This window comes from Athene noctua, chromosome 5, assembly GCF_965140245.1.
Source record: "Athene noctua chromosome 5, bAthNoc1.hap1.1, whole genome shotgun sequence".
In the NCBI taxonomy this organism is placed as follows: Eukaryota; Metazoa; Chordata; class Aves; order Strigiformes; family Strigidae; genus Athene; species Athene noctua.
In genome coordinates, this window is record NC_134041.1 from 61073112 (window position 1) to 61100708 (window position 27597).

Below are 27597 nucleotides of genomic sequence, written 5' to 3' on the forward strand. Positions count from 1 at the left end.
GAATTGTAATTTGGAAAGGGATGTGGCCTTTTTCTTGATGTTGTTTGCTGAAGAGTGAAGTCTCCTTTGGAGATAATGACATATCTGTATATACTGGTAGGGAGAGAATGAAGGGAAGGAAAGGTCAACAAATAGGTAGTGAGAGTTTCACCAATATCTTGTGCGACAGGCAAGCAAACAGCAGATCAACAACATTCTGGCTGGCTGGCTTCATGAAGAGACATTGAAGTCTCCTTGCAAAATAATAATGGTAGTATTGCCAAGTATCATGCCTGGAAGTCATTAACTCACAGTGCACCAACTCATTGCAGAATCCCAGGGGTAGTAATTAACTGACATCACTCTTGATAAATACTCTAGGCCATTCACTGCCCTTAATCTGCAATTCAGAGCCCCCACTGAAGTTGGCGTGGGTGGATCTAGGACAGCCACAGGCTCCTACAGACCATTTCATGTGCTCAGACAGCCTGCCATCTCTTCTCTAGTAGCATCTCAACTCCCACCAGGTGAGGAGCAGCGTTTTCTTGGAGGGGCAGAGATTTTGTGCGTGTCCTGTTGTTAGCATGGAATGAAAATGTCATGAGGCAAAAATCGTATTTTTGCCGCTTGTTCCGTAGTTAGTTGCAGGCATGAGACATAATAGAATGAAAGTATACTTTGAAAATAACCAAGCCCATGAGAACTTGAAGCTGAGAAGAATAAAATGTAGCATTGATGGGATAGCGCTGGAGGTGACCTACCACTGCCAGGGGAGTAGACAGTGAAAGTCATTATACTGTAGTGGTCATTTTCATCTTCAAGCCATAGAGTCTATGGTTTCAGGGAGTCAGGGACCCCAGGAAGTCGTCTAGTTCATTCCCTTGCCTCAGGGAACCATGAACTATATGTAAATCATTCCTGACAACTTGATCATTACTGCTTCACTGTCCAGTCACGTGGCGTGTTTATTTAGGTGGTTTGTGCAAACTCTTAATGGACCAAAGATAACCCTGTCATTTTTGAACACTAATGCATTAAAATTACAGTGCCTTAAGGCTGCTAGAGCCTTACTTCTGATACTGAGCATGATGGCATTTGTGGTTTTCCATCCAAAAGTCATTTATTTTATCAAGTGATATTTTTAAAAATCCATTATTCAAATATATCTTCTCAAATACCTTTTGCTCTTCATATTGAAAACCAGGACTTCATTGCTTCATATCAGCATCTTAACAAGGAAACAAAAAAGTTATAATTAAGTACCCATCATACCTGCAAAATGAAGCATAAAGCTGCAGTACATAAATCCATCTTAGCCTTCACAAAGATCCAGCACAAAAGGCTTTCCTGTAGTGGACTCTTCAGGGCAGGAGTGAGCAACATGTTTTCCACCATGTCTCTTAACCTTCTCTTCAAAGCTTACTCCATGAGCTACTAGCATCTCCATCAGGATATATATTGTCTTTATTCTCATATGAAAACCCTTAGTGTCACCCTATGTCAACCTTCCCCTCCTGGATGTTTATGCCCTTTGCATTCTTGCAGGCACATATCATAGCTCCCATTAATCATCATCCATCCCATATTTCCATGTTTCATTTTGTAAGTAATTTCCCATAAATCAGTCCTCATTTTGGACTGAAGCAGAGATGAATAATAAATAATTAGGAACAGGGGCAGCTGGCTTTCTGGGAAGCTCCCCAACCCATAGTTCCCATATAACATAACTGCTTCATGGTGTGTTTTTTCTGTGAAAAAATCTGATCTTTCTAGGAAATGCTCCCTGTTCGTTGTTATTATGACTTGTACTTCACTGGTGTACACGTGTGCTTTCCCTGACAAGTGCAGTCTTGTATCCAAAGCTGTGACTTGCTCTATTCAAGTCAACAGTATTGGATGGGCCTGTATTTCTGTGCTGTTCTGTCACTCTGTCAGTGTCCTGTTTGTCTACATTTCCCACAGACTGTCTTCCCTGACACTTCTTATTCCTGCAGCTCCCATTTGACTCCGTAAAAGGGATCTCTGATTGGAGGGTGTGAAGAAGATAGAGCCAAACTCTTGGTTTGGTGCCCAGTGGCAAGACAGGAGGCAATGGGCACAAACTGAAACACAAGAGGGTGCCTCTGGACATCATGAAACACTTTCTCATGGTGAGGGTAGTCAAATACTGGAACAGGTTGCCCAAAGAGGCTGTGGAGTCTCCACACTTGGAGACAGCCAAAACCCAACTGGACATGGCCTTGAGCAACCTGCTCTGGGTGACTCTGCTTTGGGCAGAGGGATTGAACTAGACAATCTCCAGAGACACCTTCCAGCCTCAGCTGTGATTCTGATCTCCATTCCCTTCCCAAAGTGTCTCCCCAACCGACTAAAAGGTGATGGATTCTTTCTTCCCTAAAAGCAATTTTTTTCTCTTCCTCACCACCAGAAACTCTGTCATCATACTGCTACTACTTCTGCCTGCTTTCATCCCTGGAAACCAACTTGTTCACACGTTATGACACCTTAAAGTTTATCAGTGGTGCCTGAGAATAACTGGTCTTTCATCTATCATGAGAGGCACCTCACATCAAGGTGCTCTTCAAATTATTACCAGTGCTATTGGTGATGGTAATAATAATAATAACAACAACAGAACAACAACAACAATAATAATTAATAATTTTCTGTAGTAAGCCTTTGCGATAAGCTTAATTGTCACACATGCCTGAGAGAGTTTTGATTCTTCACTTGGCCAGATTGGGCTGTGAATTCATAAGCATAAGCAGTGCAATGCACAGCCATTTATGTCATTCTCCTTTGTCTCATTTTATAATTGAGAGGTGACCATAGTATTACTCTTCTGTTCTCTCAAAATTTTTAAAAATAGTCTGTTTACTTCTGTTCCAGGGTTGAAATTTATCTAGGTAATCCCTTAAACTATTTGATCAGCTGGGTCAATGGAAGCGGTTTTACCATTTCTCCTTTCTCCTTTCTTGAGCAGCAATTTTTTTGCACTCTTACCCTACAAAAAGTTTCCCTTACTCCTATAAATTTAGGACTAACATCTTAGGACTTGGAGTTATTTATTACATGGTATGATCTGGATATGAACTGACTGATCACATGAAGATAAATAAAGCAGCGCTTTGGGGACTGTTGGCTATTTTTAGCAATCCTCACAACAGTTGTTTCTTTTTGTAAAGGAAGCAAAACAAAGTCGTGGAAAAAGTCTCAGACACTGCAGAGTTAGAATCCCCAGCGGGGATCAAATGAGTGTCATGAAAGTATCAGAGAGTTCTTTATATCAAGAAAAAGATCTTAATGTAACTTCACCACTGCTATTCATGACTCTTCTTTGAAAGCCCCATTCTAGTCACGCTTTGCCCATAACTCTGTAGACTAAATCCTGCCCTCATTTACACACATCCAGTGTCATCTGGTGCCTTTGTTACCAGAACATAAAACTCTGCTGCTTGGTATCGACTTCATGCATGGTTGGGTGGCCTAAGCCATCTTCAGATCTGAAGCTCTGTGAATTCTCCGTAGACTTTGGCTGTAGAATTCCACTTAAATTGTGTTTGATTGGGTCATTTGCACTGCTGTCCCAGGAGGGCTTGTCATCAGCCTGATGTAGTTGCTTTTGTTCTGCTCTCTATTCATATTAAATACGTTCTTTGAAACTGAATTAAACAAAAGTGTAGAGATGACTCAAAACATATAGTTGTTATCTCTGTTTTGTTTTCCTGGACAGATTCCCAAATGGGATGCATATTTCAGGCTATTATTCAGGTTTAATGTTGCAGAGAGCTGCTGGGGCTTCAGGAAATGGTACAAGACTCATTATTCCTTGGAGAAGGAAAGTCTTTCCCTTCTGGAAAATATTCTGATCTATGCTATCTCTTGATACCCACAACAGAAGCCAGAAGTGTCTGGTTTCACCTGTTGCCATCTCTAGAGCTGGCTTCAGCTACAGCTTACCAAATTCCATGAATTTCTCTTTTTTTTCTCCATTGGAAGTCTCCTGGCACTCTCCTCAAGAGGCAGGCAGCTGCTCCCCTGCAGCAGGGCTTTGCAGGAGTATCCTCTCCTTTCTGTGGTCTTTCAGTCCCAGCCTATTCCCAGTGGCCTGTTCCCTTTTGTGTCTTCCAGCCTGCGGTGGCCAGCCACCCACGACCAACTGCATTCATGCTCCAGAGACTTCCTTCTTGCATCTGAGGTTACTGAATACTCCCTTGTTTATCACAGAGGAGCCCAGGAATTCCCAGACAGACTTTTTCTATCCTCAACTACCCTATCCTCTGACCACCCACTCCAAACCACTTCTAACATTTACAGCTTGGCAAGGGTAAATTCCCCAATTAGCTTGGTCTTCCCACTTAGTCCAGAGACAGGAGAATTACTGGCTGCACAGACAGGAAAGTAACCCCCTTTCTTCCTTCACAGCTGACTGGAGAGCAGAAACTACAAAGCTTTCCTTTATCATTTACAGGCAAGTCCAAATCTACCCCTTTCCTACAACAACTTCTCATCAGCACTGTTCCTGAGACCTTCAAGGTATCCTTTCCAAAAGTGTATCAGAGCCATGGGTAGTAAAAGTGGTCCTTCTGTCTTCTGATTCTTCTTTCCACCTGTCAGGAAAGTCCTTTCAACATGAGAATAGAAGATCAAAAGAAATTCTGCCTTCTTTGCCCAGCCACAATAGAGTCAAACCAGATCTTGACTGGAAATTCCAAAGCAATCTTCTTTACATAGGCTAAATCCATATGCCTGTTGGGATTTAAAAAAAAAAAGAAAAAAAAGAAAAAAAAAAAAAAAAAAAAAAACCAACAAAAACCTTGCCTCAAGACTGTGAGACCTGAAAGTCTCATGCAAGGATCTGAAAACAAAACATCCCTCTTTCCTTCTACCCAGGGAAAGAAAGCTCCAGAGAAGTGCCCCGAGAAGGATCTTTTCATATGAGTTGGATCAAAACAGTGCTGTATCACTTGAATCTATGTGTTCAGAGGATGGCAAGGCATAGAAATGTTTCAAGTCTTGCTCCATCTATGAACCAGCCAGTCGTGGTGACCAGTCATACCAGATGTCACCACCTAGGCAGCAGCAGAGGCAGAAGAAACTGTGAGAAAGAAAGGGACATTGCTATCTGGACGCTGGACACAGCTGTTGTGGCCAGAACCACTAGCTTTTCCCCCATCCCTCAATCCATACAACCTTCTCTGGCTATTGCTGCTGCTACTGCTGAGGCAGAAAGAGCTGAGCCCAAGACTCTTAGGTCCCACAAACCTTTTCAGTACCTCTTCTGGCTGCTTGGCCTCTGCCACTGTGGCTTGCTCAGGACCGGCTGCCGCATGGTCTCTGCATACACGGGGCATACTGATTGCCAAAGCCATTTGCTGTCTCAGGCTGGAGGCAAAAAAATGCAGAACTGAGGAGGCTGTGGGAGTCAGATAAGAAAACCACTGATGCCCGGGGGTAGCAGAGCATTCAGAAGAGCCTAAAGAGCTGTGACCCTGTAAACCTGTGATAAGGACAAGAAAACCCAGCTCTAGCCAGACACCAGAGCAAAGATTACCAACATCACATTAACAACAAACAGTTCTTTCAAGGTTCCCCCTCGCTGAGATGATGCAGCTGAGACAGCAACACAACCGGAGGGTGCTGAGGCATGCCCTGAGCCTCCGGGCAGCATCTCCAGACAGCCTTGCCCGAGCGGGGACACGCCGCCCGGCTGCCCCCGATCGCCCACCCCATCTCCTGGAACACTTCTCTTCCTCTCCGCCCCTCCCAGAGCTGTTTGGCTCTTCGGGGAGCCCCAGGCAGGCGCCGCGGGGTGCAGCTCCGTTTGCTGGCTCCCAGGTACAAGGAGTATGACCCAGGGGGGGTCCCCAGGGCTCAGTCCCTTCCACGGACTAGGGATGCTCAGAGAACCCAAACCGCCCCACTGTCCTGCGTGGCTGCTGAGCACCACACCCCCCATGCCCCCCTCCCCGCGGGCAGGCAGTGCCAGGGCGTTTTGCTCATCATTTCGCTGCGGTTGCTCTGCACAGTACCCCCCTATCCCCCCCCCAGGGGAGGGGGCGAGGGCAGAGCGCTGCTTCCCAGCTCCTTGGAGCAGAAAAGCTGGAGATGGGAAGAGGAGCCGAGGCGGAGCCTTTCCCACCCCCGGGCACCCAGCACCAGTCCCCCCAACACCCCCCCAGGGTCCTGTCTCCCCCCCCCCCCCCCCCCCCCGCTCGGAGGCCGCTCACTGGTGGGACCCTTCCCCGCGGGGCGCGGAACGCCCCAACGCTCCGCCCCGCCGCGCTGCGCGGCCGCGCTGCCCTTTCCTCTGCTGCCCCCCCGCGGCCCCGCCGCGCCCCGCAGCCGCGCAGCTCTCCGCGGGGGCCGCGCCGGGCTCCCCCCGTAAGGGGGTTGGGGGGTGTGGGGTGTCACTGCCAACCCCTTCCTCCAGCCGCCGTTTATAAACCGGGGCGCCGGGAGGGGTGAGCGGGGGGTTTCCCGGGGAAAAGGGCTGGCGACCTTCTCTCCTCCGTGGTGGTCCCCCGTACCTCAGGAGGCTTTTCCCCCGGAGCGGAGACTCGGCTAAGCCCGCCGGGGTGTTCCCAACGCCGGCTTAGTTTTCTGTTGGACTAAAGCGCACGTCGCGCATCTCTTCAATAGGCAGCTGGAATCTCCGGTTTGCTTTTACGTTGTTGTTCGGAGCTGTATTTTCCCTCCTCTATCTACGAGAGCATCATGCAGGCTCCCGCAAAGATGAATGGAAGGGGGGGAAGAGGAAAAAAAAAAAAAAAAAAAAAGGAAACAAATTTGTGAACCTTCACTTTCCGGCAGATTGCCTGCAGTCAGCGGTACATTTAGAAACATCCCTGTCCCAAATAATGGCCTTTTTGCACCAGGCATTTGCATGCTGAGCTCTGCCTCTTGTCAACTGTTTAGATGTGACCTCCTCAGACACTGATTTAGCCTACTTGAGTCTACACATACTATTTAAAAGAAGAGGCGTTTTGGTGAAGATCTGGCTGTGTGTTGTCTCCTCATCCACCAACTGCTCTGTGCCAGAATTGTTCTTCCATTGAACTGTTCTCTTGCAGAACAATTAGCCCATCCATACAAGGTCTTCCAGGACCGACACCCCCTGTGTTTGTGTTCATGGACCTGCTTAGCTAATCGACCAAGGGTGTGAGTTCAGTTAGTGTCCATCGCTCCACTGCAGGTACCCAGGAGACAGGCTGTAGCAGGTAGAGGTGGTGCATTGCCCTTCTCTAGAAACAAAGTCTGAACTGAGGATGGCTTCATGGACAAAACTCTGAGTTCAGCAGAGATAAGCCCATGAGCACAAAGGGTTGGTCTGATGTGTCGTGTGATGTACTGGAATATACTGCACTGGGTGGAGGGAAGTACAATTTGATAGTCAAGTCATTCAGCCTAAACAACACAGGAAAATTGTTCTTACAAGAATAACAAGGAAAAAAAAGAACTGAGAAAAAGCACATGGTACTTAGGAATGTGCATATATAGATGTTATTAGAGTATGTCAGACGACTTCTTGAAAGCATTCACTGAAAGTAAGTACAAGCAATGGTCTCTATTTTGACTGTAAACACTTTACAGCAGATAATTTTCAAAGGGTTTCACCAGCACGTAGAACAGTGCAGTCCTAATCCATTTAACTTTGGCCATTAAGTAACAGTGATTACAGTTCCCCTCTGTACTTCCCTCTGGGCACATTCAAAACCAACTGGAGATAAAAATATCTTTGTGTAGCTCTTGTTTTTCTGACATCCTTACCACTCCTCTTGGCATGTTTCAGCTCCTCACCAAAGACGTGAAGCAGCGGCTAGGATGTCAAGGGGAAGGTGCAACAGAAGTGAAGAGGCATCCCTTTTTCAAGAGCATGAATTTCAAGCGGTTAGAAGCAGGAATGCTGGATCCTCCCTTTGTCCCTGATGTAAGTACGGTTGGAAGAATCCCCAGTGGACTCTTTCAAGATATTTGTTTCTAAAATAACCTCTCTCTCTTAGAGCTGTCATCACTCTCTGCATGGGTAGCTGCCCTAGGAAGATGTGATAAGTGGTAGGGCTGGAGTGGGGAGGCTGGGAGGAAGAGGAGAGCTGCCCTGTAGACGTGTGTGTGCAGGGTGGGTGGGCCTCCACGTTGTGTTTTCCCACTCACTCGGCCACAGTCTTCCTGTGTGACACTGGAGGCACCACTTGCTCTGTTCATGCCTCAGTTCCCAAACTTTAAACAGGGAACCTTTGTATTCCCTTACTCACGGTAGTAGTGTGAGAGTAAGTTCGCTCAGGACCAGGTTGTGCTCGGAGCAGTCAGCAGTGAAAGCCGCATGTATGCATACAGATATACAGGTATATATGCTGGGGTGAAATCAGAATTACAGAGTCCAAAGCTTCAGGGAACTGAGGAATGGTCTGGATCGTCGTGAAAACAGGCGTTTGTTACAGAGTCTGAACCAGGTTCAGGTATCAAGTGTCACCTAGAGCAGAGGAGGTGCCTTGGACCTGAGAGAACATTTTGAACTTGATGATGTTCATGGGCACAGAACCCAACCTTGAGTCCTTACTCAGGTTTACACCCCAGTCTTGCACAGACTCAAAGTCTTTGTTGCACTGGCAATAACAGAACTTTTTCTTTGTTGCATTGGCAATCACAAAACTTTTTCCACCCTTCTGTGGTATCGGTCTCCACCCCAGTGCGTGGAGTTATCTGATTACTTTCCTCCTGGAGGGCTCTCTTTCTGGCTAGACCTTCTCTCCTTCAAGTTCCCATATGGTTCTAAGTAAACACTGCCATTTTAACGTATTAAGGAAAGTAACATCTTGGCAGCTCTCATTCACATTGCTGCAAACTCAAGCAAACCAAAGTGGTTTGAACGCTACAAAAGTTTACTTTAGCTGCTCTGGTTTTGCTTTACATTTTACTATGCGGCCTAGTTATTCCTGCCAATTAGCCCTTGGTGTTACGACCTGCTTTAGTGGGAAGAAACAGGAGACAAGCTACTATTTCTTTCTGATGTAGAAAATTAGAAAATTCTGGGCTCAAATTTGGGATCCGCCAGAGTGTATTAAAAGCTTAACTGTGGCATGTAAGGCCTAGAAGGCACCTCTTATAGACATATTTGCTAAAGCAGGGGCACATAAATTTTTATGGCTATTTATTGGGAACTCAAGAGCTGCCCCTAATTTAATTTATTTGGCACTTCACCCATAGATTTCCAAGGCTTTACTGAAGTCAGCTGAATCACCCAAAGCTCTATAGCCAATGGCAGAGGTTGTAATCCAACGCATGTCTCTCCGTCCTCTTCTAGACTACTCTGTCTCCACAAAAATGTTGTGGATTGCAGCTGTCAGGAATGCAGAGGGATGCAGCCTCCAGCAAATAGAACTTCCCGTCAGGAATCAGCTTGATTTGTTTGGTCACACTGCTCAGATCTAGATGAAATACTGCACGGTTGGACCCCTGGGCTGTGCAGTCATGGCACCATGTGTAGATAGTGGGATTCAACGTGTGCTTGAGTTCAGCAGGTCAGGCTAGTCCCACAAGCCACCCCTCAGTTATTCCTGCACATCACAGGGTTGTTGATGGGAACTCTCTAGGTGTGCCGATGACCACACTAACTATGACAGGTAGCCAGTGATGACTATGTCTGCTCTCTGTGGCTGACTGCTGGAGTGTGAGCTAAAAGCAGCGTCACTGCAAAGAGTCCTGTCTCTGTCATCCCAGAAAATTAAGTAGTTTAAAAAGGCAAAGCCATTTGACTATTTGTTTGAAGAAAGGCAGCCAAGTTAAAAGAGTTAATAGAGGTGATTCTGGACAGCTTCCAGCAGCTGAGCTATTAATAAAAACAATGGAAAAACGCCAAACCCTTTCTGTTTTCTTTAGCAATTAGCATACATTCCTTTACACTTTTAAGCTGCAAACTCCGCCGTTATCTGAGCAGAAGGACACTTGAGGTCCCTTTTCAGAGCTGTCTCCAACACGTCAGTCATAAACATTCTGGTTTTCTGTTGTTCCCCCTCCAAAACAAAAGACTGCTGAAGGATTTGATTTTTGTTCTCTTGTTCTTTCTGTCCTTTTCCCCTCACCTCTTAATCATATGCTACATGAATGACTAAAACCTACTTTGGCTCCGCTGATGCTGTAAGGACTTCAAAGTGGGAAGCTTAACATGCTTAAAGCAAAGTCAGCCTTTGATGATAAACAAGCGGCCAGAGCAAGTCTAGAGAAGCAGGATGCAGATAGTCACTTGTTGTTAGGCGTTCTCACTTGACTGAATCTGTGAATGAAAGCACATGGTCAGACTCAGAAATGTTTTTTCTCTTGCTGGTTTTTTTTTTTTTTTTTCTGCTGAGGTAGCCCAGAGCAGTATACTGCAAGGATGTCTTGGACATCGAGCAATTCTCCACAGTGAAAGGAGTTAACCTGGACCAAACAGATGATGATTTCTATTCCAAGTTTTCCACAGGATCAGTGTCTATTCCATGGCAAAATGAGGTAAGGATGTATCATAGTAAAATTACTCCAATAAAACCCCTAACACAGATGGTTTAAGAGTAGCTGTATATTTCCAGTAATATATAGCTACTGGATAACTTTCCAGACTCTAGTGCTTTCATAAGTTACAAATGGCCTCTTTCAAGATCTATAATGTACCACAGATGTCAGGTTCAGGTGACTGTATCTATTGGCTCTGCATATTTGTGTAAATTGGCAACAATCCTACTGTACTTCCTTCTCCTGGACTTCTACAGAGGTGTTTCGACAACAGCTCTCGGGAACTTCCGTGGGATGGCTGGAGGTCCTGGTGGGAAGCTCCTCCACTGGTGATCGTGATCTCACCCATTGTCTCGTACCTGCAGCGCGTACCAGCTACAGCAGTTGACTCTGGACCTGGAACTGCTCCAGGGTTTATAGATCTGGGTCTTTGTTTCTGTTTGATATCAAAACACAGCCAGCAGTGGATTTCATAATCCAACTCTGGATCAAACAACAGATCCACTTAGTCAGAGAGATGCTAATAACTGGGATTTTTTGAGTATGCCCATCTTTACCCAATATTCTTCACAGTGCTAAAGAAAAACAGAAAGCTCTATGGGGCAATTTCTAATAAGACTGATGTGCAAACATGCAGAGCAAACTCAGCCTCTCTTTTTCATACATCCTATTCGCCTTCTATAGCCACGAGCAGGAATTCAACTGTTAACTCTCCTAACATATTGCTAAAGCTGCTGGTCCTGATCCTGACTTTGAACAACGTAGCACTACTGGAATATATTTAATTCAGATGTAAAATTTCTTTTTTTCTTTCTTATTGTATTCCACTAGATGATAGAAACAGAGTGTTTCAAAGAACTGAATGTATTTGGACCAAATGGTACTATTTCACCAGACCTAAACAAAAGCTACCCCCCAGAGCCACCCAAGAAAGGATTGCTACAAAGAATATTTAAAAGACAGGTGAGATCTTTTATGACTAAGACAAGGAAACTCCCGTAGATGCCCTGTGTCACAGCCATGTCCTGGTGGTATTTTTGCTAGGAGGAAGACAGTGCATCTTAGAGAGGGCTGGATGTCACAGTTACCCGGTGATCTCCTGACTAATACTGCATATCCCAAGTTTCCCATCTGCCTCTTGTGATTTTTTTACAACCAGAAGTTCCAGTGTTGTTCATCACCTTTCTTTCCAGCAGTTGAAAACTTCTTACCCAACCTATTTTTCAGTGGTATGCTGAAATGCCTTTTGAAATGGCTATATGGTTTTAATAAGTTCTTTGTGAAAATCCTTGATTTATGTGTTTAAAAAAAAAAAGAAAATGCAAATTTTGAGTGAGGTAGTCATGGGAGGAAACCAAGATGCTAGAGAAGAGAGCAGATCAGATAATACGTGATGTACAGCTTTCACAAGGCACCATGGCACCACTTGCAAATCTAAATAACATTCTTAGAGCAATCTGTTTCTGTAGGGTTCAAACCATGCCTGAGCATTGGCAGGTATCCCCTGTATTAGTGTCAGATTTAGCAGATACTGACATTTTGCAGTGAATTGATTTGACTCCTGAAGCCTGAGTGAGTCTTCTTTGCTGCATTCCTCAAGAACTGCCATGGTCCTCCTGACCTAGAGAGAATACAGGTAAGAAAGTGAAGAATATTTTACATCCAAAGATCTTCAAACAAAAATCTCGCAGCCCAGTCAGTACATTATCACCGTAAGATGAACAATGTTGGACTAAAAGAAAGCATGGCATAATCTGGGAATCTAATAGTCATTGTCTTCCTCTCTCTACAGCATCAGAACAATTCAAAGAGTTCTCCAAATTCAAAGGCAAGTTTAAATCACCACATAAATTCAAATCACGTAAGTTCAAACTCCACTGGAAGCAGCTAGTTCCAACTCAGTTTATGAAACAACATGTTGCATCCTTCCACTATAATCTATGGAGCTTCTATGGATGAGAGAGCCTCCACCGTTGAGTGAAAAAAAAAAAAAAAAAGGATCTCCCCAAAATGGAGATTTTCTATCCATTCCTTCCAGTGGAGCCTCGCATTTTAAGAAGAATTTTCCACTCAGGTCTGTTTTTTGGAGGTGGCACTCAAGACTGTGTGAATCAAATTCGTCTATTTAGAACATTGCAATAGAAATTCAATGAACATGACTACTTGCACGTATTTAAATAGCATCATACTAGAACTGAATTTTGTCTTTATTATTTTTAAAGAAAAGTTTTGTAAATTTCTCTATTGTCTCAGTTTACATTTTGTACATTTGTATTTAAATGAAAGTCAGACTTTGGAGGTGTATATTTTCCAAGCAGCAGCTGTAAAGCCATGTGTTTTAAGACATTTTTTTAAAAGAAAAAAAAATGTGACTCAAGACTTCCAGAGCCTCAAACGAGAAATCATTCTTTTTAGTAATTCTAGAAAATTATTCATAAATCACTTTATCAGACTGGGTTTTACTGACATGCATTTTTATGGAACAGTTTATTCTTAATTATTTTACATCTGTATATTTGGTTTACAGCAACACTGCATACATTTCTCCTCCTCATTAGTTTGTAATGTCTCGCATTAAATGCTAAAAGACAAGATTCTGATGCATTCAAGAATGCTACTTGCTATGCCTAAGGTTTGTGATTTCATGGGACCAGCACAGCTGAGATTTGCACTTACTTACATTGTTAGCTCATCAAAAACTTTTTAGTTAGAAAGGGAACCCTTTTTTAAGTCCTTTGCTAGTTTTTGTGCTGTTTCTAATGACAGCAGGAACAAAATTGAGTGAGAGGTGACCAGGAAAGCAAATGACCATTTGTTTTTCAAGGACTTGAAAATTGCACCCGCTGAAATGAGAGCAAAACTCGAAGTGATCTTCATGCTGCAGTCAAAAGTCCAAGGCCCTTCCACAGTTGCTCATATCAAACAGGTAGCTACAGAGAAATTCAGTAGTCTGGTTTGTGCTGACCATGAGATTCATGACAGCGTTCTAGAGCAGAGCTGTGGAGGTTCAGGTCTGAGCTACTTCTGAGCAGTAGCAGAACCTATAGGTTGTGTCTGCACTTAGAGTACTTCCGTGTGTCATGCCAAACACACTATGACTCGTCCCCTCAATTAGGTCCTCAATGGAATAAAATGTCAGTTACGAAATAATACCTCCCACTTTTGGTTCCATCATCCTTTGTCCGGGATCCTTCAACCACTGACAAAAACATTGTTCCCACTAGTACAAACAGGATTGGTCAGGGTCAGTAGCAGTACCTCAGGCATCAGAATCATGCTCTTCTCAAATATGCCACTATTATTATTATTAACATCAGATCAAACATACGGTTACTTCCCTTCAACAGGAATTGGAAAACCTTTGTCCCCCAAAGTGCAGACAGGATCTCTACAGCCCAACATGTTCTGTAAAACATGTTGGTTCACCGAGCTCTTTACAATGTTGGCTAGAGTATACTGATGATTTTACACATTTGGGTCATCAGGAACACCTGAAGGTCAGCCTGGTGTTTCTAAAACCCTGTTAGCTAGTAGTGCAGTAATCCCAGGGTACAAGGAAGCACTGTTCCAGTGGAAGTCTTAACAGCCAAAATTCATCAGTCTATCCTGTGTATGTTCTATCTGGCCAATGCAGAGGGGAAAAATGATGAAGGTTAGTAGCGGCAAATCTCTTAAGTGAGAAAGACACAGGAATTACGTACTAAGTTTGAGGTCATGAGGGAGAGAGACAGAACAAAGACAGGATTTGCATAAAGCAACTGACAGAGGAAAGTCAAGCAAAGAAGATGAGGCTTTGGCTCCTTTATTAGGAGTAAAATACGTTAAGGTGCAAGTCCACATCTTTTCAAAAGCCTCCAGGTTTCTTGGTCATTAGTAGACATGTAGTGGAGCTGTGCAAGTGTGCCGTAATATCACCAAGAACTTGTTCCTCTTTTTCCTTAACATCAGTGTGGTCCAGAAATGCCTTTTCCCTGTATTGGTGGTGCTCTGGGAGAACTTCAGCCACTCTCCCATGTCAGATGATGGCGTTGCAGATCCTGCACAAGATGCAAGATTTTAGTGAGACAGTAATAGATGAGAATTTTGTGTCATTTTCTCTCTCTGTATCAACTATAAACTAAATCTATAATGGTCTCAGCTTCCTGACAGGAGGGGAATGTAATATTGTAGAGGTGAAAGCCACTATGCACAGACAGGGCTGTTAACCTCCAGTGCTGTTCTCATGGCCTGACATAAAGCTGCCTGAGTCAACAGGAATCTGATCAGTCCCTTGAGCACGCTCTGCACAAAGACTTACTAGCTCTGGGAGGTTTTCACAGGCCTTCTTCAATGACATGTGGGATTCCACCTGATTGCAAGAAGTGTAGGTGAGAAGTGGAGGAGCAGATCTTAGGCAGACAACTGATGTGTATCAGTATCCCTGAGACAAGACACACATCTTAGTTTTTCTTAGAGAGCTGCAAAGTTGTGCAACTCCTGTCTGTCTCTAGCACTCTAAGACGTCATCACCTTCTGACAGTATGGTACACAGCATGTTTGTGCACCCTCAGTTGATTTCATCCTCTACACTGATGCTAGGGGAAGAGGGTGCTGGAAGGGGATGGAGTGAAAGACGAAGCTCTTCTTTTCCACTATTGCCATTGTATCACTTCGCAGACAAACATATTTGCCCATCAGAAATAGATAATAGCTACCTACTATCATGAGGAAGGAAAAAAGACAGTTGGGGAAAGCTTAGCCCATTAATATTTCATTGGATAAATCTGATAAATCTGCAGCTGTGGCCCAAGGGCTTCATCTCCTACATGTTACCAACTTGGAATATGAAGAGGAAATTTTCCTTCTTTGCAGTCTCCCACTTGGGAAATAAAACCCTAATAACAACAAACCCCTTACCAGAAGCTGGTGAACAAATTGCAAATATAAATTGTAGAAGGCCTTATATCTCTCAGATGCTATCAGCCTTAACTAGTGGGGATGACTTGTTTATGACAGCAGTGAATGATAGCGTATGTGCCTTCTCCTGCTCTCCTTTCAGCTGGGACAGTTCCTTACTCAGCACCTCTAGGACTCTAGCAGTGGAGACACAGGGACAGTGCAAAGTCCTCGAATGACAAGAGCTGCATTCGCTGAGTCCTGATACTTGGAGGACATTATTCTAGGGTTAGAAATCCTGAATCCTCAAGATGGTGTGGAAGAAGGATGCTTACACACACCTGAAGCGTCAAGCCTGGGATGGAGTCCCTCCGGATCCCAGCCCCTTGGGAGCAGTGAGTGAGTACAGGGAGAGACAGAAAACAAGACCAGTTGATGGAGATTTCATGCCCCATCCCTAAAGTGTTGCTATGCTGTCTGACAAACTTTAAACAGTATTAAGATGCTGGGGCAGCAGAACTGATGTACTCCTTCAGTACCCAAGCCCTGAACGATTCAATCAATATCACACATCACTAGTGATAATGAACCTTCAAGTCAGGGTTTGCCTCCAACAACAAAACCTGCAGGATTTTCTTTTTTGTTACTTCTTTTCTTTTTTTTTTTAATTATTCAGCTCACCTTGCGCTCAGAACTGGAGTAGAACCACAGTCCTCTCACTCCCACTGTGTGACCAGGTGCAATCTGAGCCCAGAACTGAGGGCTGACGCCCTGCCAAGGCAGTCCCTGCACAGCTGGGCTTCCACAGACACTTGGCATTTGGCTCCATGAAGCCAAATTTAAAAGGCACTGGGAGCCGTGGGTGTTCAAGAACTGGGGGGGGGGGGAAGAAAAAAAAAAAACAAAACCCCAAAGTATGGTTTCATTGTGCAACTTTGGAGAGCATTTGCGATGGGATTTTTAGTATGTTGATTCCAAGTGAATAGTTTTTGAGGTGGGTTTGCAGATAACAAAGGAACAGAAAGGAGTAGTTCTTCAATAGCTTTCCAGAGTGATTAATTTTCTATATCTCCTTTCCAATTAGAATACAAATTTTTTCCAAAAAATGCGTGTTCAGATCTGGTCACTTGTTTTAGATAGACAGATGAGCAAACTTAGCTCTTTGTAAGAATCAGAAATCTTTTGCAATCTGATCCGGAATTGTGCAAGCAGGTTTTTTATTTTTAAATCTTTACTGAGTAGTCTGATGAAGAATAGTTAGTTTACAGGCTTTTATGTTCAGTTGTTGGCTATTAATTTTCTACAGTGTCTCAAGATTCACTTAGGACTTGGAGCATTTTTTTTCCACTCTGGTTGGATGAGAGGCTTTTAATGGAAATGAAGGAAAAAAAAAAAAACAAATAATAAACTCTTACATGTGCACTCTTGACCTAGATTATCTAAAAAGAGATTTTTTTTTACAAGAATGGCCATGGCTCAAATGTTATTTCTGAACAAAAACCTGCTTCTGAAGCTCGGAAAGGTGTGAAGATAATCAAACCGAACTGGAGATCAAACTGAGCATTAGGGAGCTGCAGAATTCAATATCACAGCGTTCATCTGGCCCTACTGATTAGGGATGCCTGGTAACTGGCAGTTCAGAGACAATACCAGCTAGCTGTAAAAACAGTTTGATACCGCCTCGATTTACAGTCATCCCCTCCCCCAGAAACTATGGCTAAGAGTCATCAGCAGTAGGAAATCAAACTTGGCTGACCCAGTAAAGCATCTGATTCGAAGACACTGATTCTTAATGTCAGACCTCAGGACCCAGTTTGAATTCTTTGCTTCATCCATCAAAGCCTCGCATTTCAAATCCAGTTGCTGTTGATCGTTTTCAGCAGAGATGCCTCAGCCAAAAAGAAAACCAGGAAACCAATCTGTAATACTAATAAAACCATGGGCAGGACAAGGAAGACAGACAAGCTGTGAGCTCTGGAGGACAGTGTGAAAACTACCGCAATGTGTATGCCTTCAGCAAGTGTCCACTGGCAGTTGTTACCATACGTTGTTGCACGTTCTTCCTTGGTTCATCCTATGTTGCTCCCAGTTTTTTGAGTAACCTGGAAATTGCACACACAAGGTCATATTAAGCATAGGGTCTGTCCCATGGCTGGAAGACAACGTCGCCTCTGTGAGGGTTAGATGGAACAGTTGGATGAGGCAAGTAGGTATCCAGTCAGCCTTCATGAACAGCCATCACACAGGTCTCTGTTCCCATGTATCTGAGCCTCAGCCGGGAGTTACCTGTGGAGGCTTTACTGGAAGAGCAATAAATGCACACCCTTATAGCACAGCTGCTTCTTACAGACATCCATGAAACAGGTGGCTGCAGGACCTGTCTTCATTGTGGACAAGACATGGGTGTTTTAACCTCTGCTCCACAGTTAGTCGTGATTTATTTTTTTTTCATTTCATATTTGTAATACTCACCTATTAAGCCTCTCAGTGCAGAGGAGATCATTCATCAGGCGTTTCTGTGCATTTCCCATACAAGCTTTGAAGATACTGGACTTTTCTTTGAAAGAACATCCTTGGGTTAGTCTGCCCCTTGGGATGTAGACCATCTTCCTCCATGTGTGTAACATGAAGCACAAAGTGGCCTGCAGGAGCAGCAGAAATCCAGACTTAAAGGCTCTCCTGCCCAAGGATGGTCCTGGTCTGTCCCAGGCTGCCGGGGGTACATCTGGCAGTGAAGTCTGGCAGAATCAGTGGCTCCATGGAAAACAGAAGATTTCAGAGTTGTCTATCTCAAGCTTTTCAAAAATATGACCTGGAATTTAAAATACTACTAACTATTTGGACTAAGAATAATAATGACTAACACCCTTGTGCTAAAGCTGAAGGTCTGTATAAGTTTAAAACAATTTGTCTCTTTTGTGTGCTGGGCAGGACACAATCTCTTTTATACTAAATAATATTGCTGTGCTGGCTGGTAATAACTTTCTGTCCTTAACTGCAAAAAGAAAAGAGAAATACATTGGTTTAGAGAATTTTGCAAATTATTTCCTTTAGGGAAACCACCAAAGAAGGTGAAAGCCAACAGTATGCTACAGTATTATATGCTTACCTCCCCCAAACGTCTCTGTGATAATACAAATACAAGCTGCTGCAGTTGGATCAGCTAAGCTAGTGTACTGACAAATGGGCTTTAGGAAAGAAATAATGTTAAACAGATTGCTGCCTATTCACTAAAATGAATATTACTGCTGGCACATATGTATTCTCCTTGGTTTGTGTACTGGAGCCAGAAGTGGTGGTTTGTGTTCCTATTCTGCCCATGTTTTTCTTCACTGCCCTGGGCAAACCTCTGTGCAATTTTGTTTTTCTGCTCTTAAACATGGAGGGATGCGCTCTGTCTGTCGATAGGAAGCACTTTGGAGTCTGTGCATAAAACAGATCAATATCAACTCTTTGTATTATTATTTAAGTGAAATAGGCTTAATATAGCTGCTCTTATTTACATGACTAGGGAGAAGACTCTTGTAAATTAGGGCTCTTTTTTATTATTGATTTGTCTTAGTTCCTTAGAGATACTGCAACAGAACGCACGGCGCTTCTGTAAAGACATCTCCAACAGAAGATGAGATGACAGTGCAAATGTTATTAACTTCTTACTGAAGAGCTAACTAGTAATTGCAGCATTCACACAAACACTTCCTCTTTTTTTTTTCTATTGGAAATAAATAGTTACGAGGAAGGGAACAAAATAACATTCACTGGTTCAACTTTTTTGGCCAAGCCCGCAAACAAATCCCTAGGAAGCAATTAAGTGAGATGCTGTGTGAAGTCACAGAGATGCATCCGTGGCAAACATTGGGTCAACTCACTGCCCAGCTATGGAAACAGAAGAGGCAACCACATGCCTGGGATCAACAACCTCCAAAGAGGAGCTCCATGTTTTCCAGAGAATCAGCGGTCCTGTAGAGAAGATTCGCTCCCAGAGGAGAAACATTTCGGGTAGTGGCTGGATGACAAATGTGTTTTCCTTTCTCATCACCCCACATGCAGCTGTCAGATATGTTTATTAGCAAGCTCAAACGAGTTACGTTTCATGCATATTGAATGCGGTCTCCCTTAATTGCATTTCTTTTAAACACTGGACACTCTTCTAAAAGACTTAACGTTTTAGCCTTTTGAAGGTGAAAGTTGTAAAAACTTTATTTTGTGTTTCTGAGCAATGTAGATAGACCTAAAAAATTCATGAACTATCATGTGGTTGCCCATATCCGACTAATAATTAAATTGTGAAATTGCAGTTTCATATTAGGGTTAGTCTTTTCACCTGCTTTAAAAATTAAAAATCATATTTGGTATATAGACACACACAGAATATCCTTCTGACTGAATTTCAAGAGCATATCCAGGATTAAATGTTTTTAAGCACTTCTAATACTGTAGTCTATAAGAGGAGCAGACACTTCTAAAGCAATGTTAAAAGTTGTCTTTCATAACTGAGTCAACAGATCATTTTTGTAATAAATTAAAGCAAGTGTTCTCAATTAGAAGAGCTAGTGGCTGTTGGTATTGTAAAAAAAAAAAAAAAAAAATCATTCTAGTATCCAAAGGGTTAGGGGTGGGGAGGGTCTGTTTGGTTTTGTTTCTCTTTCCAGGGAGATCTTTAACATTGTTTGATGAAGCTAGTTTCATTTTGAGATTGTTACTGAAGATAAAGGCTTCTGTGTTCTATGGCTGCTTGGATTCTTCGTACATAATGTCCTAGTAACGTCACAGTGCTGCTGTATCTAGATCAAACCACTGTTTTGATTGGTTTTTTGGCTTGGTTTTTTTTTTGTTTTGTTTTGTTTTGGTTTGGTTTTTTTAATAAATTCCTTAATTTAAATACATGAAAACTGTATGTTTTGTTTTAATGAGGTGAGTAATCAAACAGAGCTTCCCCAGGTTCTTGGGATCTTAAAGATGATTACAATGAGAGTGGGATGCAGCCCATATCTTATTAGATGCCTCTGTGGCTTCGCATGTTTTCATATTGCTGTCTTTGGTATTTTCTGTCCCACCGCATCTTCACAGAGATTGAGGGGACTGAGGTTTCTCACAGTGTGGAGGTTCAGATTCTCATCTGAAAGCAGGTTGTGCTTCCCCTGAGATGTCCTTCCTCTGCTTTCCATCCTCCCATCCCCAGGCTTCCTCTGCACTGCAAACTGTCAGCCAACACAACTCTTTACAGCCTTAAAACTAAGTTCAAGGAAAGGATGACAGAATCACTAGTAGGGACACAGGCTTCAGAAGACATGAACTATTTTATTAAGATGAGCACTGTCTGATTTATGAGGCCCTACAGAGGCTAACTAAGCTCAAGTTAGGCAGAGAGAAAGTGTTTAGAGAAGGAAAACAACAGCAGCAGCCAACCAAGTGTGCTCTTCAGTATTCTGTACAGAAAGAGCTAAAACAAAGAGTAGCTGCAAAATCACCACGAGGAAAGCGGTGCAGTACTTTTTCTTTAAGAGGAGAAAGAAGGATTTTTCGAAGAGGCATAAAGAATATTTTTATGAGACTGCTGATGGCAAACAGTGTTTGCATCAAGTTTCAATGAAAGAACATTGTGAAAACAGATTATCTGCATGAGAGCAGCAGCTACATCCAACAGCTAAACTCAGTCAAACCTAAGGTAATAGACTACAGAAATTCAGGTCATGCCTATTATCACTTTCCAAACAAACCCAAGCCATTTTTCACAAGATTTTAACAATCTGAGTGGATGTGAGCTGAGATTTTATTCCTTCTCTGACAGTTCTTGGTGGTTTTGGTCTCTCTGTAACTTCTGTCCTTTCTGTACAGCAACATCTAGATACGTTCCCTCTGGGGAGATGTAATCTTCCTTAGACTTTTCTACTATCTCTGACATGAGATGCACAGCTTCTCAGAGGAAAGTCATTACACAGTTTTGAAGGAAAGCCAGTTTAAAAAACCACGTCAATTTTTTTAATCCCTTAGGGTGCTTTACAGATGAGAAATACCATAAATGGGCCTGACTGTGCAATTTCGGGTCTATGGGGTGCTTCTGGGGGAGGAGACAGTAAGTTTCTACCAAGTCAGAGTCTAATTTGTTGGGGTTTGTAATTCTATTTTGTAATTGGTGTACAGTAAAAAACAAAATTAAAATAGGGCCTATTAAAAATTTGTACTTTGACCTATCTTGAGCGGAGAAGAGTAACTGCCGCAGAGGCTGAGCACCTTGAATAGACCATTTACAGTCACTTGGGTAAATTTTACCTGATTTTCTATTTCTTTAAATTACAGTTTATCACCGCTAATTTTTTTCTTAATTCAAGGAAATTTTGTTCCTCTCCTGCAAACATCAGTAACACCCTAGCAGTGCAAGGCTCCGTGTACCTCTGTTAGCCTATATGGCAGAGGTCTGCAGAGAGGCTCAGGATGCTCCAGACCTGTTAGTCTGGGGTCACTGCAGTGTGATCGTGATCACAATCTCAGGATTAGGAAGGCAGGCAGTTTGCCTTTTTTAAAAAGCTTGTAGGTAGAAAGTGACTTGCAGAACTAAACTTCAAAAGCACACATTCAAGGGTGCAAAGCCACATGCTTAAGGAAAGAAAGAATTAAGCTTGCCTGTGTTCCATTAATATTGTTCCCTTGTCCTTGTGCACTGTTATTATTATGCCCTCACATAATAATATGTTATTATTATGTATTCACTCCTAGAGGAGAAACTAACCTCTGGCAGATTTACAATGAAAACCAGATGCATCCCCTCTATGGCATCTGCTAATACATTATGTGTTTCAGACTTTCATTTAAATCTAAAAAAAAATATTTCCTTCAGGGAAAATCTCACATAATTGGCTGCTCCCCTCCGTTTGCAGCAGTAGGGCAATTGTGAATTCTGAAAAATTAATTTAGCCTAAGTATATAAAGCTTTCTCCCACACACAAAGGACTGAGAGCTCTCAGTATCCCAACTCTGTTTCCTTAGATCCTGTTGATCCCACGACTGGGGAAGGGATATAGGATGAGTCTTATGTTTCATTTCCCTTTTCGTGGGGAAACTCTTGGTTGTTCCCTGAGGAGACTGGCAGAAGGGATGTGAAAGATTCCTTAATCTTCCCTCTCTCCTCCACATATATTCACTCACACACTCCGGAAGACAGAAATACAAGGCCCAAGAGCTGAGGAGGTAGTGCAGTAGAAGAAATACTTCTGCAAACAGGTGAGTACTGGGAAGAGGGAAAGTATGAACTGCAGAAGGGGCAAGACACAGCGTGGGGCAAGTTTCACCAGGGCTGAAGAAATGGGAGGAACAAGAATATAAAAGTGATGGAGAGAAACCAGCACTGGAAGGGACAAGGTCTAGCCAGGGGCACAGCCTTACTTGTCAACTCACATGAAAACCAGTCTGAAAGCAAAGAGAGAAACATCAACTAACACTGTAATGAGGAATTTATTGCCAGTGATGCCACAAGCAGTAGGAGTTCTTTCTGGAAGCTTAAAATAATTGCCCTGGTTTGGGTCTGATATTCAGTCAGTGTACTGTGGAATTAGACATTGACATTTCACTTAATAAAAAGATTCAGCCGCAGCTGGCATTGTAGACTTAGATGACCACGATAAACACTAAAATACAATAAACAATTTGAAGTTCAAATTACATTAGGAATTTGCTATGTTGTTGTCATATTTACAGCAGGAAAGAGGGAAGGAACCTTCTTTCATAATTCCATTATTCTCACTTAAATCTAGCATTTTGCCCTCTTTGCCCTTGTAGTGCTTTTTAAGTCAAAGGGTTTTGAGTCTGCATATGTAACCATAGCGGCCGATCATATTTAAAATTAAAACTTATGTCTGTGTTTGCTTCTTCATGCATCAAACACTTACAAGGATCCACCTGGTGATTACATGTGGCAATGAGTGAAAAACAATCATTTCTTATCAACTGTTTGCATGTGTGCAAAACATCACCATAAATGAGTCGGGCCAAAGAGGTGTAATAAATACCAAGAGGCTTAAAAAAAGCAAAGTAACTAGGCAGAACATAACAGTCTTTCTTGAGATTAGCTAATACAAACTGCACAGTAGGAAACCAAGCTGCTCCTCTGACACTAATCACCTTTTTTTAAGGCAATTTAAGAATTCAAATAATATGTGCATGTATTTAGAACCCTGCTCTCCCTATATAAATAAGTAACAACTACGTCTCAATTATACTGATTCTTTGCAGAAAATAATTGAAAGCAAGTATATGCAATGCTAATCAAGAACACAAAATGAGAGACTATTTTCTCCCACAAACAAGCACATTTCTGTGCCAGAGTGGACTGACATACATGAACTATGTAAGTCAGAATGGTGCTGAACAGGAACTATTCCTCCAGCTTTTCAGGACTACATGAAATGTTGTAACCAGCTCTAGTATCATTTTTCTTGCACAAATGTTTCTAGGGAACCAGCGATGTGCATTGTCAAAATGTCCAAGAAGTCACTCTTGTAGAGGTCCAGGACATTCTGGGTGTCCTCTTGATCGTCACACTGGATCACTTTTGTGTTGTCTTGGTTTGCTGAGCTGCAGGACTCTTCACTCTCCTTGCCATGCCCAATCGTTACCACAGCACTGCAACTGCTTCTGCGCCGAGATCCTCTGCGGCTGAGGAAGGTGTTCTGGTTCTTATCAGCAAATCCCTTTGTCTTCCTATTTGACCTCTTACTTTCATAGTTCCTGAGCTCCATTAGCCTCTCATTGAAATACTCTTGCAATGGCTTGTCATGGAAGCCACTGCTGGGTGTCGGGTGGCCTTTCAAGTAGCCTCTTGAAGAGCCTCCCAAGCAATGGACTAATGGAGCTCTGTTGGGAAAAGTATTCAGCTGTGATGAGAAGCTCTTTCCTTTTTCCAAATCCTGGAAAAGTCGGTTGAAGGCTGGAGTTTTTGAATGATTCCTTGATAACTGTTTAAAAGGAAAGGAGGGAAAAGCAGGATGCGGTCAGAAGAGAGAAGGAAATCTGAATTAAAATATGTTGGCTTAAGCAGAAAAAGGAGCTTAAGTATATGGCTTCATACAGTAAATGGCTGTCGGACAAGGGTTTAAGTTCTTAACTCAAATTCCTTGAAGACCTAGGAGTTTGGTACCAATCCCTCTCTGGAACAGAAGTCCATTAGGCTGAGGTTAAACGATACTGAGCATACGTACTTCCCACTGACTCTCTTGTACTGCTACAATTCCGGGTGCCCTCTCTGAAAAATCTAATTTTCTGAAAGAATCTATCACCTGTCTGTATTAACAGAACTTCAAGTTTATTCTTTCCAAATCTCATTAGCCTGTAGCTGCTGTTTCCCATGGTAAAACCAGATCTCACTTCTAAGAAATTTTGTTCTTTTTTCCCCTTTCCTTACTCCCAGGTAACTGCTCTGAATTGCAGTGTATTGCATTTTTCACATACTTTTCTACATCTTAAAACTATGAAGTTTATTATTAGTAGTATTATTACCCCACAGCATATCATAGATGCGTATAGAGATTTTTCCTCCTTTCCCATCTCTTTGCTAACCAACCAATTTAATACCCGAGTTACTCAAATAGTCAAACAAAGGCCTAATCCAGCCCCCACGGACATCAGTGAGTGTCTTTATGTTACAGCTCTCCCATTTCCACCTTTCTCACAGATATTCCAAGATATCCCACCCTGTCTCAAGCTACCAGGAGCAACAGCTGGTTTCTGTACATCAAGTTATACTACGCTGTGGGTTTTTTTTCTGAAAAATAGCAGTTCAGCCTGAAGGAAGAAATGTTTTATATTAGTTTCAAATCAATAAGGACTATACTGTATGTAGATGACAGCCACAGCGGGATCATGGAACATTTTGCAATCATTTATTATGCCCAACAATGCCTTTAGTATAAAAAAAAAAAAAAAGCGCCATCACTCATGCAGTTTTTGACAATTGCTAATTAAGTCTAGATACTTGCTAAGAGTCCAGCCACAAATCTGGTTTCAGAGCCCTGCAATGTCTCAGTAGGGCACTCCATCATCAGCATTTGGCATGTTGCCTCTTGGTAATGAATGAAAAACATTGAGTGCAAACGAGAAATAGAGGGTTGGACATGCCATGTAAACTGAAAAGTAATCACATTTTTGATCTCTCACTATTCCATCACATTTCAGTCTGGAAGGGACCCAGCAAATCTAATGACCCTGCCTAAAGTGGTTGTACTTTTGGAATAAATTAGGTAACTGAAGAATACTAAAAAGTGGCTAAAAAGTATTCTCTCCTTCCTACCCCAAACCTTAAAAAAAATGGTTTAATAATTAATAATCAATAATCAACTTTAAAATGAATAAAAAACTTAATCCCGTGTCAGAGTAAAAGTCTTTCAAGTTAAGCTTTTCTATACCAAAACACAGCCCAAAACTTACTATTGTATCACTTAGCAGGAAGTAGGGGAGTTACTCTCACAGAAGAATATGTAGTAGTTATATATTGCAAAGAGATTTTTTGCATACAAACCTTAATGTCCTGGAAGCCTGGATATTCTGGGATGATGGGCAAGGTGCACATGCTAATACTGTTTGACCGCCTTTGCTTCATCATCCTACGAGAGCAACTGCAGTTCCTGGAGAGATGGGCTTGTCCCAGCTCAGGTGGATTTTCAGCGGAATGGAGTGGTTTACAGTTTTGTATACAGCACGTTCTCAGGCACAGCACTGAGGCAGGTCTCTCCATTTCGGTACGATTCAGAACAGTTTGGAAGCAACCTGTATTCCAGAATAATTCTCTCTTCTAGTTCTCCTCTAATGTATAACCTTGTACCAGTGAGCCCCTTGACAATCTGTGATGTTGAGTGCCAGCAGACACAGCAGACAGTCTAACGGCTCTGAGCACGGCTCTCTTACGGATCGTAGGCAGGTGATGCCTTCACTGAGGTCTGGAACCCTCAAACCATTAATGCCACTTTTATCCTCTGAAAGCTCTTCACAGAAGGTCAGTAAATCCAAACCGTGAACACAAAGGGCCCAGGTGAGGGGGGAATTTGCAGGGATTACAAGGTCTCATACTGTCATCTCAGACAGCCTAATGTGACCGTGACACGGCAGCAGTTAGAGAAGATCAACAGCCCACACACAGAAGGTGTCACCCGGCTTACCTGGCAGCCAGGAGGTCACTGCCCTTGACTGGGGATCCCTGACAGCAAAACATTAAGGGCTTTTGCTCAGCGAGGCAAAAGTGAGTAAGTCAACACAGTTAATCAACAGGCCAGGAAAGACAGTGTAGAAAGCTGAAATAAAAAATTCCTTCCAAGAAATCCTACCCCACTAGGCTTGCTCGGTGTGGTTGGAGATGGGCTACAGCCCTGAAGATCCAAGGAGATCCAACAGCCTTGCTGTTTGTGTAGCCGTGTCTGCAGAGGGACACACTGCCTTCACACTGCCACCAGTGCAGATTTGGCAAAAGGCCACAGCAAGAGCAAGAATCCTTTCAGCCAAACCTGTGAACACATTCACAGTAAGAGGTGATAGCTGCCCTGAACAGCTTACAACCTAAATAGCATAGATGACGGGCAGTCAGGGAAACAGCTTCATGGTTTTGGTTTGAAGGTATGTTAGTGGTATCACCTGCTAGAAACAGATAAATGTATGTTGTTGTAATTGTTGGTACATCGTGGACTTTGGGAGCACAGGGCTCCTTCTTGTCCCCAGTGACAGCGGGCATCTCCTGCCATTCAGCAGGCAGCACCTCCATCCCCTGCGCCGCTGCGCCCAGCTTGCACACAGAGGGATGAGCTGCCTCTTCTCCACCACACGCCATGGAGTAATTACCACACTCACTGGTGCTTGTGGAAGGTAGACACAGGGGATTTACAATCCCCTCAGCCTCCAGGGTTTCCAGCTTATTCAAGCTATTCATAAATATTTGCATGCTTTGAATATGTGCATGCAAATATTTGTGGATGTCCCTGATGAGCTAGAAATCCATATCCATCTAGAGTATCCATAAATATTTGCATGCATGTATTCAGAGCAATGACTGTGGGCTGTAAAGAGCTTTGGATCTTATCCATGAGACCATCAGCTGGATTCAGGTTAGTGCTTTAGGCTCTCTGGCAGATGGCAGCTTGGCAGGCTCAGGGCAGAGTCCTCAGAGGCAACACCCTCCTGGCTGCTGGGCAAAAGCAGGTCAGGCATAAGTAAAAACCTCACATAAACAGTTACATCCAGCCCTTCGCTATCCAAGTGCAAAGGTGCAACACC

General features: G+C 43.0%; 1 protein-coding gene and 1 long non-coding RNA gene across 5 annotated transcripts in view; one reads left to right on the forward strand and one right to left on the reverse strand.

The window, feature by feature from the left end:
- GRK5 (G protein-coupled receptor kinase 5) overlaps positions 1–16776 on the forward strand; it is a 165672-nt gene extending 148896 nt beyond the window's left edge. For all 4 annotated transcript variants that reach the window (XM_074907830.1, XM_074907832.1, XM_074907833.1 and 1 more), the window contains 4 exons: positions 7772–7909; positions 10333–10470; positions 11302–11433; positions 12263–16776. In XM_074907830.1, the coding sequence (XP_074763931.1) occupies positions 7772–7909; positions 10333–10470; positions 11302–11433; positions 12263–12361 (507 nt within the window). In that variant the 3' untranslated portion in view covers positions 12362–16776. The remainder of the gene's footprint in view (positions 1–7771; positions 7910–10332; positions 10471–11301; positions 11434–12262) is intronic.
- On the reverse strand, positions 15996–26467 carry LOC141961170 (uncharacterized). Its single transcript, XR_012633738.1, has 2 exons — positions 25856–26467; positions 15996–24296 (listed from the first exon to the last, which is right to left on the reverse strand). It is a non-coding gene; the product is annotated as an uncharacterized LOC141961170 (long non-coding RNA).
- Between the last annotated feature and the right edge of the window lie 1130 nt (positions 26468–27597).